Raw genomic sequence first — 15,035 nt, 5'->3', positions numbered from 1 at the left:
CATTTAGCTGCTGACCAGGCTCAAACCGCGACAGCCTTGAAGATTCAGGTAACTTTAGTCTTTGGAGGGAGGCAAGCAGTGTTTGTTTTTTGTTTTTTTTTGGTTTTTTTTTTTTTTTTAGGATTCTAGCATTAACCTTAAATGCCCAAATTCTGCCTCACATTTTGACCCTTCAGTCATCTTTCTGAATCGGACCCTTGCTCCCAAAGTTGCCAAGGTTTTAGTCAACAATTTGTCTGCTACTGTTCATTTAATCGCTCGTTGCTCCTAGCAATGTTAATTTGACAGACATTGATTTCTTTAACAAAGAATGAACCCACAGGAAAATCCCCAAATCAGTCTAGACATTTTGCCTCGAAGGACTTGCCTGACCTATGCCAAAATATTACTAAACTGCTACAGCTGACTCTACTTCCCGCTACAGAGGATACTAAAATGCTTCACACATGTTTGAAGAAGAATCCCAGTAATGTGCCCTTTCAAAAAGCACTTTAGAAGTTTACAAAATCCACATGGAATACACTCCCTATTATTTACATACAGAAAAGACAATACTTTGAGCAAATATATCTACAATGGGCCTAACAATAGCCAACTTCCTTTCTTACTCTGACAAAACCTTCCCTGAATATTCTCAGGGGTTTGTTAGAGGAGAGAAATTTTGGGATTTCCTTTTCTTCTAGTGAGGACGAGGCTGAACAGTTTGCAGAATACCTCTTCTCCTCATCTCAACCCCATCTGGGGACATCTTGCACTGATTTTTTTGGGGAGTGGAAGTACATCTGTCTCCCAGAATTTAGCATCAAAGTATATGCATGATTCTTCCTGACACATTATTGTGTCTTGTCATTACTGTGCATATATATAGCAGCTATCTCCTATGCAGACAGATGCTGTAACATCCCATAAATAAATGTGATTATTATCCAAAAAGTGGGTAATGTTGGCTATGAACAGATGTATTAATTCAGTGTAGTTCCAAAAATTACTAATCTCTACATAGTTTCTACACAGATTAGATAGAATCCCTAAAATCAGTCTGTTCCATGTGGATATCTGTAAGGGTATTATAGACATAATCAGAGAAACATGCCTAAATATGTTGAAGCTCATCCCCCTTCAATGAATACTCCTGTTTCCTGTTCTCCTATTCCTTTTTTTTTTTTTTTAATTTTAGCTTCATTGTTCTGATTAGCTAAACATAAAGTTCCATAAACTACAAAAGGTCTAATTTCAACAGATAATTAAACTAGCTACATGTGTAATACAAAAAAAAAAAAAAAAAGTGTAGCTTTTGTGGTAAATTTTCCCAGGTACATAAGATCTTGAGGCCAAGTGTAAAACAACGTATAAAAGATTACCAGAAAAAAAAAAATGTGCATTAACATTATTTTTTAAAATTAAGATAGTTATAAACCTATCACTGTCTTTAAATAGTGATCACTTTGCCATGACATCTACATGTGAAGAATTCCTGAAGAACAGCCTTTTAACATGTCCCTCCCTTTCTACAGCTGTGTGTAGCTCTTCCCTCTTACAAGGTCCTCGTCTTCACCAGACTTGTCACACTGGTGACCAATTCTATTGTTTCCCCAGCATTCAGGTTGACAACTCTCCAACCATCATATCACCTTCCCTAGGCTTTTTGTTTACATCTTTGACATAGAAACTAGTCAGAATTTTCTACATACCACTTCTCTTCTTCTTCCATTTTCAATTGTTTCTCTGCCAGATCAGGAAATAAAAAGCTTTTTAATTGTTCCTTCTACCTTCCTTACTTTGGCAGATACATTTCAAATACACAATGCTCTGTTAAGTTTGGGTCTTTCAGCCTTTGTATATTGTGGCTGTGTTACTTTCTACAGTAACATGACATGACACAACAAGATGCTTTGTATTAAAGACAAAAGATCTCCAAGATGTCTATGCATTTCACAGTATGTCAGAAACAGGCATCACAGAAATCAGTATCAGCCTACTCTGATTAAAGGAAAAAGGTAGTCTACCTAACTTCCTGATACTCTAATTCCTTAAAAGATACTGCTCCAGGGGAACACTTGACTTCTAGTAAGTGAAGTTTCCCCCCACCCTCCCCCTCCCAGGCTTACAGGATCACACTTTGCATTTTCTCCTATTTAATTTTAAAAGCTGAACAGAAACATGAAACTACCTTAAGCAAAAATTAACAAGTTTGGTCTAAGTTATCCTTTATTTTCTGTCTTTGGAAAGGGTGGATTTTCAATTAACGCTTAAACATTTCTGACTTCCCTTAGGCCTAATAAGAACAGAAAAAAAAAAATGCAGTTCCAAAGAAACTGGAATTTAATTCTTTTATCATAAAAAAGTTAGAATTGAAGTAAATCGTGGTTGCTGCAATTTTATCACTTTTCCACATGTTTTTACTAGTTATTAGACATTCGCATTTTTGATTTTACACTACTATTACTTACTGAAAGTTAGGGGTATGGTTCATTACACTGTGCAGGAAACAAGAACTCACAAATTAGAACATACCAGATCTAAGAGCACTGATCCAACATTACATTTATCCCCTTAACACATTTATACGTCCTTTTACCCAGCATCCCAAGCAAAACCCCTGGATAAGGTAAAGACTCCTGCCTGTGAGATAGTTTTCTCCCCTTTCAGTTGTTTGAATCTGTCACTTGTCTACCTTGTGTCAAGCATGCATCATACAAACAAAAGCTACAACTTCTATAAATTTTATACATTTATAATTTTTATAAATTTAACAATTTGAAGGACATGAAAGCAGTGCTGTACTTCGTAAGAGTATGAGGTGAGAAGGCATATATATCATGAGTGACACAACAACACAGGCATATGTAAGGAAGCTTGTATAATTCATCATTTTCTCATCTCAGATGAGATTTCCAACGCCAAATTCCAAAGCCCTACTACAATGTGGAGGCAACAATAATACTTTACTTAAGGAGAAGTAAACAGCCATTTTCCCATACTTCATGCAACCAACTGAACCTGGAGACTTACAACAGAAAGCATTACGCAGGGTTACATAAGGGTAGTTGCCTGCATCTGACAAAGAAACATTATGCCTATTCATCTATTATAGCTAAGTGCTCTATATAATGACATGTAAGTCAGAGTAGTAAGGCCTTTTAAGATCAAGACACTGTTTTAGCTCCACTGCCTGTTGCAGGCTCTGAACAGTTACTTAATTTCAGTATTGTCTTTAAATGTTTTTAGTCTGGCTTATGTGATGTCCAATACAATGGCCAAAAGGTGTTCTGAGTTAAAAGTAATATCTATAACAATATAACAGAAATTTTATAAAAATGTTAAAATCAGTACCACTATTCTGGAGTGGAAAGAGTGAACAGTGGTCTTCCAATTCTACTACACTGGAGCAATTACCATTTGATGCAGAATAATACTGCAGAACTTTCCCTTTCCTGTTGCATTTCCACTTACCTGCTGTATCACAAAAAGGCAGAAACAAAGTACTCCCAATTCTTCCTTCATCAAGAAACAATGGTTCTCAAAATGTTTTCATTACCCCAATAAAAAGAGAAAATATAGGGGACATCTCAAGAACAATGACATCTGTAAAACCTCTGTTTAACATCTTTGCTGGGGACACGGACAGTGGCACTGAGTGCACCCTCAGCAAGTTTGCTGGTGACCCCGAGCTGTGCGGTGCGGTCGCCGTGCTGGAGGGCAGGGATGCATCCAGAGGGGCCTGGACAGGCTGGAGAGGTGGGACTGTGTGAACCTCATGGAGTTCAACAAGGCCAAGGGCAAGGTCCTGCCCCTGGGTCGGGGCAATCCCAAGCACAGATACAGGCTGGGCCATGTGTTGGGGGCAGCCCTGCAGAGGAGGAATTGGGGTTATTAGTGGCTGGAAAAGTGACTGTGAGCCAGCAATGTGTACTCGTGGTGCAGAAAGCCACCCGTGTCCTGGGCTGCATCAAGAGCAGTGTGGCCAGCAGGCTGAGCGGGGGGATTCTGCCCCTCTGCTCTGCTCTCGTGAGACCCTGCCTGCAGTGCTGGGTCCAGCTCTGGGGCCCCCAACAGTGACAGGCTGAGAGAGTTGGGGTTGTAAAGGGGGCTACAGGAACAGTGGGGAGGGACTATTTATCAGGGAGTGTAGGGCTAGGATGAGGGGTAACGGTTTTAAACTGAAACACAGCAGATTTAGATTAGATGTAAGGAAAAAATTATTTGCTGTGAGGGTGGTGAGGCACTGGCCCAGGGTGCCCAGAGCAGCTGTGGCTGCCCCCTCCCTGGAAGGGTTCAAGGCCAGGTTGGACGGGGCTGGGAGCCCCCTGGGCTGGGGGAAGGGGGCCCTGCCCAGGGCAGAGGGGTTGGAACCGGATGATATTTAAGGGCCCTTCCAACCCAAACCGTTCTATGATTCTACGATATACACAGACATATAAAAAAAGCTTCTTCCATCACTAATTGATGTTAAAATTGTTGCTAACTGGAATAGTCTGAGATCTTTTCATAAGTCTATACTATTGTTTAAGTACGGTTAAAAAAAATATTCAGAATTAACCATCAGAAAGAAGATCTAGCAGAATATACAGTATCTCAACAACATTTTTTGGATTGCTCCTTCCCATTTCAGATTTATGTACCTCTCTGGGGATTAAAAAGAAAACAAACCAACCAACCCACCCTACTTTGAATGTAGACGTCCTTGACTACATTACAATAGCAGAGTAGAAAAATTAAATAATTTCCCCAACAGGATCAAGAAACATTAAGGAATTGTGAGAGGAAAGAACAGATTCAAGTTAATACACCTAGAAAAAAAGAGATAGGACTAGTAGTTACAAGAAACCCTTTTGAAAACAATATAATGCATACCTTCTCACAGAAACTAATTCTCTCACACAACACAAGCAAAAATCAGAAACACGACAGAAATTATTTCATAGCATGCTTCAGAGGTAATAGATGGAAAACTTAACCCCGTTTCTGAGTAACTGACCAAACAGACTCTAATTTTATGTCACTTCCAGTCCAACATTTTTTCTTTTTTTTTTTTTGACAAAGTCATTGTAACAAGGAAAACCCAAAGTCATAAAAATCACATTTTAAAAAGTACTAGTTTTTAATCTTTGAAAAGCCCTGTTTAAAAGGGGCTTACATTTCAGATACACAAGTGATGAAGAATGTTTGTTTTAATGAACTCTCAAAGTCATTACAAAGACAACAAAATCCATGCAAATTTTGAGCAACAACATTTAAAAGGTTTCAACAGCATTACTATAAACCTGCAAAGTTAGTAGTTATGATGTCAGAAATCTTGACATTGTCACAGTTAAATCAGAGTCAACATGTATCTGAACAAAGAAGACCTCTGGAATATGCAATGTTCTAGGCAACAGAGACAAAGTAAGAGTGAAAACTAAATTGAGATCCAGCACACAAAAATGAGATGCATCACCATGTAGTGCATGCAAACAACCTGGCTGAAAGTCCTCAAAATCTGAGCTGGATTTTTGCCACCAAATGCAAAGGGAATTCACTGTAGTATATAAATATTTTAAGATAATATGGTGAACTAATCTCTGGCATTTGCTGTATCTACTTCAATTTTATGTAGAATACATGTATTTTTCACCAAATTATTGCTTGATTAAAAAATGATAGTAAGAATTGGAAAAAGTTTTCTAAGGAAATTATTTTTAATTTGATAAATATCGTACAAAAGTATTTTTACATATTTTAATAGTGTTAATAGCTTATTCCTTTCTAAACACATTCCAAACAGCAACAAAAGGAGAAGCAGCACTAGTCCGCTCTGCCCAGACTGGTACCAGACAAGAGCAGCGAAAAAAATTAGATGGCAAAGCTGTAAGGATCAGAGAACTGACCTTTAATTGACCTTTAATTGAATGTTGCAACTTACTGGTCAAGATTGTTGGAGACCTTATACTCATGAAACAGAACATATCTAGAAGTAAATTCTCTAAATCTACCTACTCACATCAGATAATGCATTTAAATAGTGATGGAGTTTAAAAGCAGTATTCCACATTACCCACAATATAACTGAAAAGCCTATGTTATTTGAAGCAATAATCCAATGGACAGTTTCTTTCTAAGGAATGCATGTTTGACTTGTTTTTCCCCACAGTGCTGTTGCATAAAGGTCACAACTGTATAAAATACTCAGGAGTGGGATCATGATCCCATGCCAAGTCAGCCAAAATTAATTCCATTCCTAGCTTTGTGACTGACTTGCAACATGAGTAACAAAATTATCATTTTTGCTTTGTTCATCTCTACAATGATACTTACCTACTTCACCAGGTTGTTGGGGGAACTAATGATAGACATGTTAATATTTAGGAAGCATCATAAGCTTCATCCATTCCTACAAAAATCTGTCCTACAGTAGCTCAACTAAGTTTTTCAGGACAGTGATTATCTATCTTTTTTTTATTTGTTTGTACAGTTCCCAGAACAATAGGGTCTTAATCCTTGACTTGGACAGCTAGGCACCATTGAAACATAAATAATTAGCAAACAATATGAGTTGAGAGGTTTAGCGAAGTGTTATCCTTCCCAGAGCTCCAAGGCACAAAGCATTTAAATGACCAGAATTTAGCCAATGCAAAGGGAACTGGGGACAAGGAACCATAGTCTTGGTTGCTTGCTAACAACTTTGGTGGCTTGTTCTTGAAAGAGCAGGCATACAAAAAAGAAGACTGATGGAATGCATATGTGAGAAGAGAACACTATTCAGAGGAGCACAGGGACTGCAAATATAGTTGTCTTCTGAGCAAGGCATTTAGGGAAAAGCTTTTTATGTTTTTGCCAGCTCTACTATATCTGCAAACTAAGCGCAAACACAGTAGGAAAAAAGAGGAGTTGTTTTCTGTTATTTCGGGTTTTTTTTTAAGAATCAACACATAAACATGCAATTTGCCAAAAGAGATACACATTAACAAGAAAGAAACAGTTCTATAACCAACAATAGCAGTTGTCTCGAGATGTGTTCTATGCACATATATGCTGCCTTTATCACGAGTATGCCCACTACATTCAAGCTAGAGTCTCACTTCAAAGTATCAGCTGTGTGTTACATACAGCAAGAACTTCCCCCTTGCTTCCCATTAGAAGTAAAACAGTTGGAGTTAGCCCAATCACTTGAGTATCTCTTCATCTTGGACAGACCTTTATCTTCAGCATCTAAGAATAGCTTCAAGTATCATGCATAAAGGGTATGACATGGAATTTGTGACAACATTTTTAAGTAAAACAATTACTGAGCAATTAAGTAACTGTTTTTTCATTGCCTGTCCACACAGTTGTTCTGGTGTTGGTGACTTTTAAGCTATGCACTCTCTGAAGGTGGATATCAGTAATTCAGGCTTGTTTACTCTAGAAATGAAAGACTGATGGGAAGCGTGACTGTCAGCATTACTGGAGCGAAAAATAATTCCTTCCAAGTGACAAAAGAAATGCTCTGCTTCCAGTCAGTCTGGAAGATACCTAGAGGACAGGCAATTTCCACAAGGTGATGAATGAAAAGGAAGTAGAATGCTGAGACGAAAGCCTGGAGAGTTTCCAGTAAACTGTGAATGCAGGGTGGGGCAAACGAAAGCAGTCTTCAAGAGGGATAAAGGCAAAGGAGTCAGGGTTTAATACACTACCCACAATTTTTATTTTCTTAAATATGTTAATGCAATATATTAGGAAAAAATGGAGAATTACGACAGAAACTAAGTAAATATTATTTTCAGCCACTAATCAAAGTATTTACAATACAGATGAACATGAAACAAATTAAACACTTTTTACCTAGATGTATCAAGTTAGTATTATAATGTTTTGGAACAGCCTGTATCCCATACTATTATTATATGTCATTATTACACTGTGCATCCAACACTCATACTCTCAGTCAACAATACATACTTAATACATACTTAACTTTGAACACATTAACCCACTTAAGTAATGCATTTCATGCACAACAGAAATTAAAACAAATCTGTCTTTCCAATAGTTTAGACCCCACATCCCCTCTTGTATTTGGCAGTTTGATAACCAAAAACTTGAATAAATTAGAATGATAAAGCATTTTCATCAAAAGACTACAGAGAAGTAATATGCATACAGTTGGATGTGATCTGAAATTGATGCTGAATCTCTGTTTTTGAAAGAAAAGGAACAAAGGTGCTGGGTATTTTTTTAATGAAGGTAAATGGAAAAATGTCTTAGAAAGTCTCCAAGTCTTACCTGTTGGTATGCTTCATAGATTATATCAAACAAGAAAGCCTGAGGCATTTCACTCGCTCTGTACCTGGCACGTTCCAATGAGTGGTCTAAACAGCCATCTGCAGCAGAGGCAATAACAGTAGAAACCAGAGGACGAATTGCTCCTGCTGCCTGTGGAACAAAACGTAAAGAAAGGTCTAAATGTTATTAATATTAATGTCTATTGGATAGCAAGAGTCAAAAAAAGGAGCTTTAAAAAATATTTTCTATTTATCTATCTCACAATGCATAAATACTACTTAAGTCTGTATGAGACTTTTAACATGAATATAACAACAGTGGACTGTTGAAGTACACACTGAGGGCCAATTTACAAAAAAAAAAAAAAATCATAAATCCTTTACGAACATCCACTGCAAATACATGTACAGATCCGAGACGTTAATTTTTCAGACTTTCTTCTACATACATATTAGGTAGTTTCTGTGAGGACAGTTCTAGGCCTATTCATATACCAAACAGTAGGAGACACAGCTGAGAGGTCCTGATAATCCAGAATACCTATTGCTTTCACAGATTTTATTTTGGTTAAACTGCTCATAAATACGCAACAAGGAAAGTTCCAGAAAACTGAGCTTGTTCTTCCATGCTGAATTCACTCTGTGAAACACTGAGCAACTACACTTAACAGTGAAATCACTGGGAACAGAGTATATACACCAGAAAGTATTCAATATCCAGCAGCACTGGAACTGAACAGATACTTAAATGCTTATATTCCAGTTTTGGTTTTCCTTAGATCTGAAACCAATTAAACATGTATCTTTGATCTTTTCATCATTATATTGTATTAAAAATCTATGGCATCTCAAACAGAACTCTCTTAGCTGGTTTTAGTCCGTTTGATACCAGAAAGTTACTCACACTTCATCATTTATCAAATGCTCACATGAACTTCATATGAACCTAAAGGCAATTGGGACAAGAATTGTTCATACAAAAATGAGGAAAAGTATGCAACAGCAGAACACTGTTTATCAAGTCACAGGGCAAAAAGCATGCTGCCTAACAACGCTAACTACTGAGAATGGCATCCTTACACTATACTGTTTATTAACTATTTTTAAAGAATAATAAAAAATAATAATTGATGTTGTTTCAAAACATTTGGAATTATCCAACATCTTAGATCAGTATACCTAGAAAAGCATTCCCAGTCGTGAATTCTGATACCTTTTACTGCAGCCACTGAGATCTAGTGAGCTTTGACACAGAAAAAAAAAATATGTCTCTCATCACATAAAAGAGAAGCACTGTTACTGTTGATTTCATTTATCTTCTGCTGGCAAATGCTGCCCTCATACATAGGAGTCATGTCCATTCTTAGAGGATTTCTGACCTCAGATAAGCATTCAGTGGCAGAATGAGATGCCAAAAGTGAGATTAACGTTTTTTTTTAATCTTAAAACAGAAATAATTAGTTGTCTTCCCTCATCCTTTCACACTACTGAACAATAAAACAAAGAGGAATGCAGTCAGCGTGTTGAGCATTTTATGAGCTCTAAAATACAGCTTCTTAGTTCATTCTTTTACAGAATGAGGACAGAGATGTGAGCCAATTTCTCATGCCCAAAGAGTTCTGATATGCATGAGCTACCGGGGCAGGGAGAAGGGAGAGAAAAGATTCAAAAGATTCTGAAACACTTTCTCAAAATCTGAAAAGCACTTTTTCTTTCTAATACTTGGGAAGAGGTATTTATATAGAACACTACATGGAGCAAAACACTATCATCCAAAGGCAAAACACGGTACAGAAACATCAGCAAGAACTATGAAATTACAGAAGAACTGTGTATAAAGGACCTCAAGAGGTTATCTAGCCCATCTTTCTGCCCTGGGCAGGATCAATTTTACTTCTGTAGTAGAAAAGATAAACTGACAAAACTAAACATCACTACAATCTTAGTAATATGTCACTGTATTAAATGAGGAGTAAATTCAACAGATGTACCTTGAGGAATAGCTGTGAATAAGCAGAAGTAGAGAGACTAAATTATCTGCAACTTGTCCCCTTTCTATTTCCTATTATTCCAGGATTATTACCTCTATATCCCAGCTGCTAGGCATTTGGACTACATTATTTTTCTCTGCCGTCATATTTTAATTGGTCTCACACACAAAAAAAATTATAAAATTAGAAGGTCATGGGAAGAGACAGAGCAGCATGCTAGCCACAGCTTTTCTGTAATTAGTTAAGTCTATTTGAATATTTTTTTTTCCTGAAACAGTTACCATTCCAAAAAAACAGTTAGCAAAAGAGGATTTCTTAGGTTGATCCAGTATTTTATTACAGATTTTAACAATCATGTCATGTTACATTTTAAGCATAAAACAGAGCAAGAGAATACAATGTGACTTGCGTAACCAAATCTCACAAGTAAAACACGCACTGAGGAACCGAAAACCAAACTGCAATTCTAAATAAAATTGAAATACTCAAAATTATATTCTTAAAAGAGCCCTGAAACACATTGTTTTCTTGACATCTGGTTTATTGCACAATAAAAATTCATAAATGTCTGTATCTTTGTGACAATACTGAACCACATCTCCTGCTCTGATGAGGCTTTGCTCTTCCAGAAGATTTGGGAAGATCTAGTTTCTAATAAATTCAAACACAGCATTTTTTAAAACTCCCAATTATCTTCTCAAATAACTGAAAGCTTCACGGCACCTAAAATTTAACAAGGAGCATTTTTCAAACAACTACAGTTTTGCTTTACATTACCCCAGAATTGAGTCCAGTGTGGCAGGCTGAGAGTTTCTCACCCTTCCTCACCCCATTTCAATGAGGGATCACAAGTTGGACACAACAAGATGCCTTCTGCAGCAAGTCGGCTCAAGCTATACCTGACACTGACTGGAAACATTAAATTTAATACCAATAATAAGATTTATGGCTGAATTCTAATCATGCAATGGAGAGAAATTCTATGTATGCAGTAACAGGGTAACTAGCAGTCACTTTGTTCTAAAAAAGGACAACTCCATCCATGACTACTCTATGCTCTAAAAGCAGAATGCAGAGCTCTAGTACTTCCTAAAGCCATGAAGTTTCTACTGCATAGAAAACCTTCATATGATGAGCAGCTGGGGTCTGAAAGTGGTAAAACCATGAACTAGAGCATACTTCCTAAGGTGCAGCACTGAGGTGAAACCTTAAAATCCTGAGCAAATCTACTTGAGATCTGGGTCAAAATAATTAGAAATTGGGAGAGGAGTACTCTGGGTAGGGAAATGTTAGTATGAGACCCAGGCACTTGCTTTAAACTCACAGGATTTGTATTCTGTGGTAGGCTAATTCAAAGTGTAAAAAAGATCTGTAAAACCATAGTGACATTAACAAGTACTTATAATTTTAAATGAGGACAGATTTTTCTTTATTTTTTTTTAAAAAACTCATGCCTGAACCTCTTGCTTGAGAGCCGGGCCAAATACCTGTACATTCCTGACATAAATAGCAAGTCAAAGCTTCTCAGATTCGAACAAATAAAATTTAAATACCTGAGACTCAGTATATACTTTCTTTACTAATATAGAAATAGATCTTTGTTACTGATCTATAACCAGAAAATCCACATGGAAATTCCTTGCAAATAATAAAATATTTGGTTGTGTAACTGAACAGATGTAGACTAGCTGGATGACTGCATTCTTCACTTATACCTTACAGTCATCAGGGGCAAAAGCCCATTTAGATACAGTAGCACCTTACTGTATTTTTGGCCCTACTGTGCTCTAACGTTTAATTTTCTAAACTAAAAAATGTAGTGTGAAGCCCAGTCTTAAATACCTAAATTCAGTTCATTGCAAGACTGCTAGGAATGGAATTCAGAAAACGCTTTGTGCTGAGTAGGGAGGATGCCAGTGCTAACCGAAGGAAATGCCACAGAACGAGCCATACATCTTAAACTGTGCCCGTACTTGGTCTGTATATGAGAACTAAATTCGCAGCTCAATTTTTCTGCTTTTACATGTCAAATATTATGTTTATACCATGAATGAAGATACCCGTAAACCAACTCTGGAAGCAGAAGCACGTGGTGAGGTCTGTGTAAGCCAGTGTGGGTTTGGCAGCTGTGTTGGCGTATGCCAGCTAGAGAATGTCACCAGAAGTACTGCAGATGCAAGGTTTCCTGCATCAGGGACTCAGTTCTCTTGTCCCATATGAGAACAATGCAGGGCATACACAGGTCAGTGTTTTCCTTTGCTCAATCCTAGTTTCACCCAGTCTGAAAGTGGCCTTAGTAACTAACGTAGTTCTTGTGCCACTGAGGTGGTAAACTCGGCCCTGCGTTGGGTCCCATCATCTGGTTGAGGGAGACCATGTGTGTGTGTGCTGAGGCAGAGAAAGGTCCTGCAGAAAGGAAATCTGTCCTCATTTAAAACTACAAGTACTTGTTAATGTTACTATAGTTTTACAGATCTTTTAGCCTACCACAGAATACAAATCCTGTGAGTTTAAAGCAAGTGCCTGGGTCTTATACTAACATTTCCCTACCCAGAGTATTCATCTTCCAATTTCTAATCATTCTGACCCAGATCTCAAGTAGATTTGCTTTCAAAATCATACACAAAATGCATAATATACCTTTCCTGAATGTGAAGTGGCTAGATAACAGATGGTTAAAGTGACTTTCTTTAAATGTCCACTTTACAGCCTTCAAGCCACTCCAAAGACAGCTAAGCACTAGTTTTGCTGAACCTGGCATGTCCAGAAAATGAATATATTCATTTCCCCCATTTTTTGCATATTTTGTTAAATAAATTAGTTAAAGTATCAAATATCTGCAGGCAAGCTCTTAAAATATTCTTTCATAGCATAACAGACATTGAAACAAGTACTGCTAACTGGTCAGTTGTATTTTGCAGACAGAATATGGGAACAAAACCCATAATTTTAATCTATAATTTTCTTTAACAGTCCTAAAATGTCCTGAGAACACACAATTCCATCAGTTTCAGGAGAAGTGACAGACTGGTATCTCTCAGAAGCAAGTTCATCCATACATCTGCTGAAAACTGAACCAGCCTCTAGATGCTTTTAGAAACAACAGGTGTCTTTTATAACCCATTTTAAACAGCACAAATCAAAAACGTTTACAAACAGGCTCTCAGTTTTTATTCAGTCTCTTGCATAACTGCCTAGAGCACAACATACATTCAAGATTTAAAAATTTAACAGTTACTGGAAAAAAGGTATGAAGAAGAATGAAGTACATCATGCAAGTCAGTATCAAATAAGGTATCATAAATATTTTCAATAGATTCAAAGCATATCATTACACCTTTCCACTAAACAGTAACACTGTATCATTCTCCTTTTATCATACTTTTATTCTGACAAGAAATTGTTTAGATGTATGTATTCAGTGAATACATAACCAGGGTGTGTTTTAAGATCAGACAACACCATCAGTTCAAGGAGAGTAAAATCCAAGCAGCATTGATGACACCTTTTATTACAAAATGAAATATGAATGTTTAGGCCACAGAAGCCTACACACAACATAGCAACCTGGCTAACACAATTCAATATAGCTTATTTTTACTGAATATTCATAAAAACTGAAAATCCACATTTTATTAAAAAAAACCAAACAAACAACCCCAAAAAACTCAAACTGAAACAGAAGCCATTAACATTTCCAAAAGAATTAGCAGGGGAGATGGAGCTTATATCAGAAGCAGGAAATTATCCAGGTTACCAATACCCCCAACATACAGTACATTATTATTCAGCTGAGACCAACACTCTACATATAGACTAAAACTTGCAAGAACAAGTTATAGAAGAGCCAGAAGTTCCAAAAAAACATGAAAACCAACACACCCGCATCAGTGATCTGGTCATTTTGGGGAGCCAGAGTTGAAGCAGAACAATGCTAAACAGCTGCAAAGCTCAACAAGTTGAATGATATGGACTAGGAAGAGAAAAAAAAAAAAAAAAAATTTAAGTGGCACAAAATCCTTACAAAAAATACCACAACTACAATTCCTTTTGTTTTACAAGAGTGTGGTAACAAGCTCAGACAATCACAGATCCTGCAGGCTGACATACCAAAAAAAAAAAAAAAAAAAGGCATGCTAAGTCTTTGGCACGCCCCTGTCCCCAGTAGGCCCCAAGTACTAATGCAGACCCACAAAGGTCACTTACACAGTCAACTGCAACCCTGAACTTCAAGTGAGTGGGAATCGTAGCCTAAAACTTGAGAGTCTAGTCATAACGGAGTAGACTCTTACATCCCTCTAGCATCACTCCCTTTAATTATACCAACAATATTTTTCTTCTCCCTTCATAGCCTCTACCTCCCCTGAAATTCATTTTCTCTATGCTATCTCCACAGCTGTCTAGCGGCATTAAGTAAATGGACGTTTTATATTTCAGTCACTCTGAGTCAATGTCTTAAAATTATTTAGGAATAGGCCTGATGTCAAACACATACAAGCACAACTTATGAATGCTATCTTTAAAAGAATGTCCCTATTCTCATGCTTTTACATTTTCTCAATATTTCTATTTATTAATTTTATTTCTTTAACCAGTTGTTTTCTACTCTGACAAGCAAAATAGTATGAAACAGACTCCCAATTAATTTAGTCACCCTGCCCTAGAAAAAATAAACTTGTCTTGCATATATACACTAGAAATAGAAGTATATTAGAAATACACTTCATCACTTCTTTGAAACTGTATGCTGAAGTTTGTGGGGCTAGTCACACTTAACAGGACAAATACATTCATCTTGGAACCC

General features: G+C 37.1%; 1 protein-coding gene across 3 annotated transcripts in view; it reads right to left on the bottom strand.

The window, feature by feature from the left end:
- The window catches only part of CRPPA (CDP-L-ribitol pyrophosphorylase A), a 126,724-nt gene that overhangs the window by 94,438 nt on the left and 17,251 nt on the right, over positions 1 to 15,035 (bottom strand). For all 3 annotated transcript variants that reach the window (XM_042802158.1, XM_042802159.1, XM_042802157.1), the window contains exon 3: positions 8,242 to 8,391. In XM_042802158.1, coding sequence (XP_042658092.1) covers positions 8,242 to 8,391 — 150 coding nt within the window. The remainder of the gene's footprint in view (positions 1 to 8,241; positions 8,392 to 15,035) is intronic.

This window comes from Tyto alba, unplaced genomic scaffold (genome assembly GCF_018691265.1).
Source record: "Tyto alba isolate M040663 unplaced genomic scaffold, T.alba_DEE_v4.0 Super-Scaffold_38, whole genome shotgun sequence".
Classification (NCBI taxonomy): domain Eukaryota; kingdom Metazoa; phylum Chordata; class Aves; order Strigiformes; family Tytonidae; genus Tyto; species Tyto alba.
The sequence above is the reverse complement of the archived record's forward strand: the minus strand, read 5'-3'. Positions and strand labels throughout refer to the sequence as shown.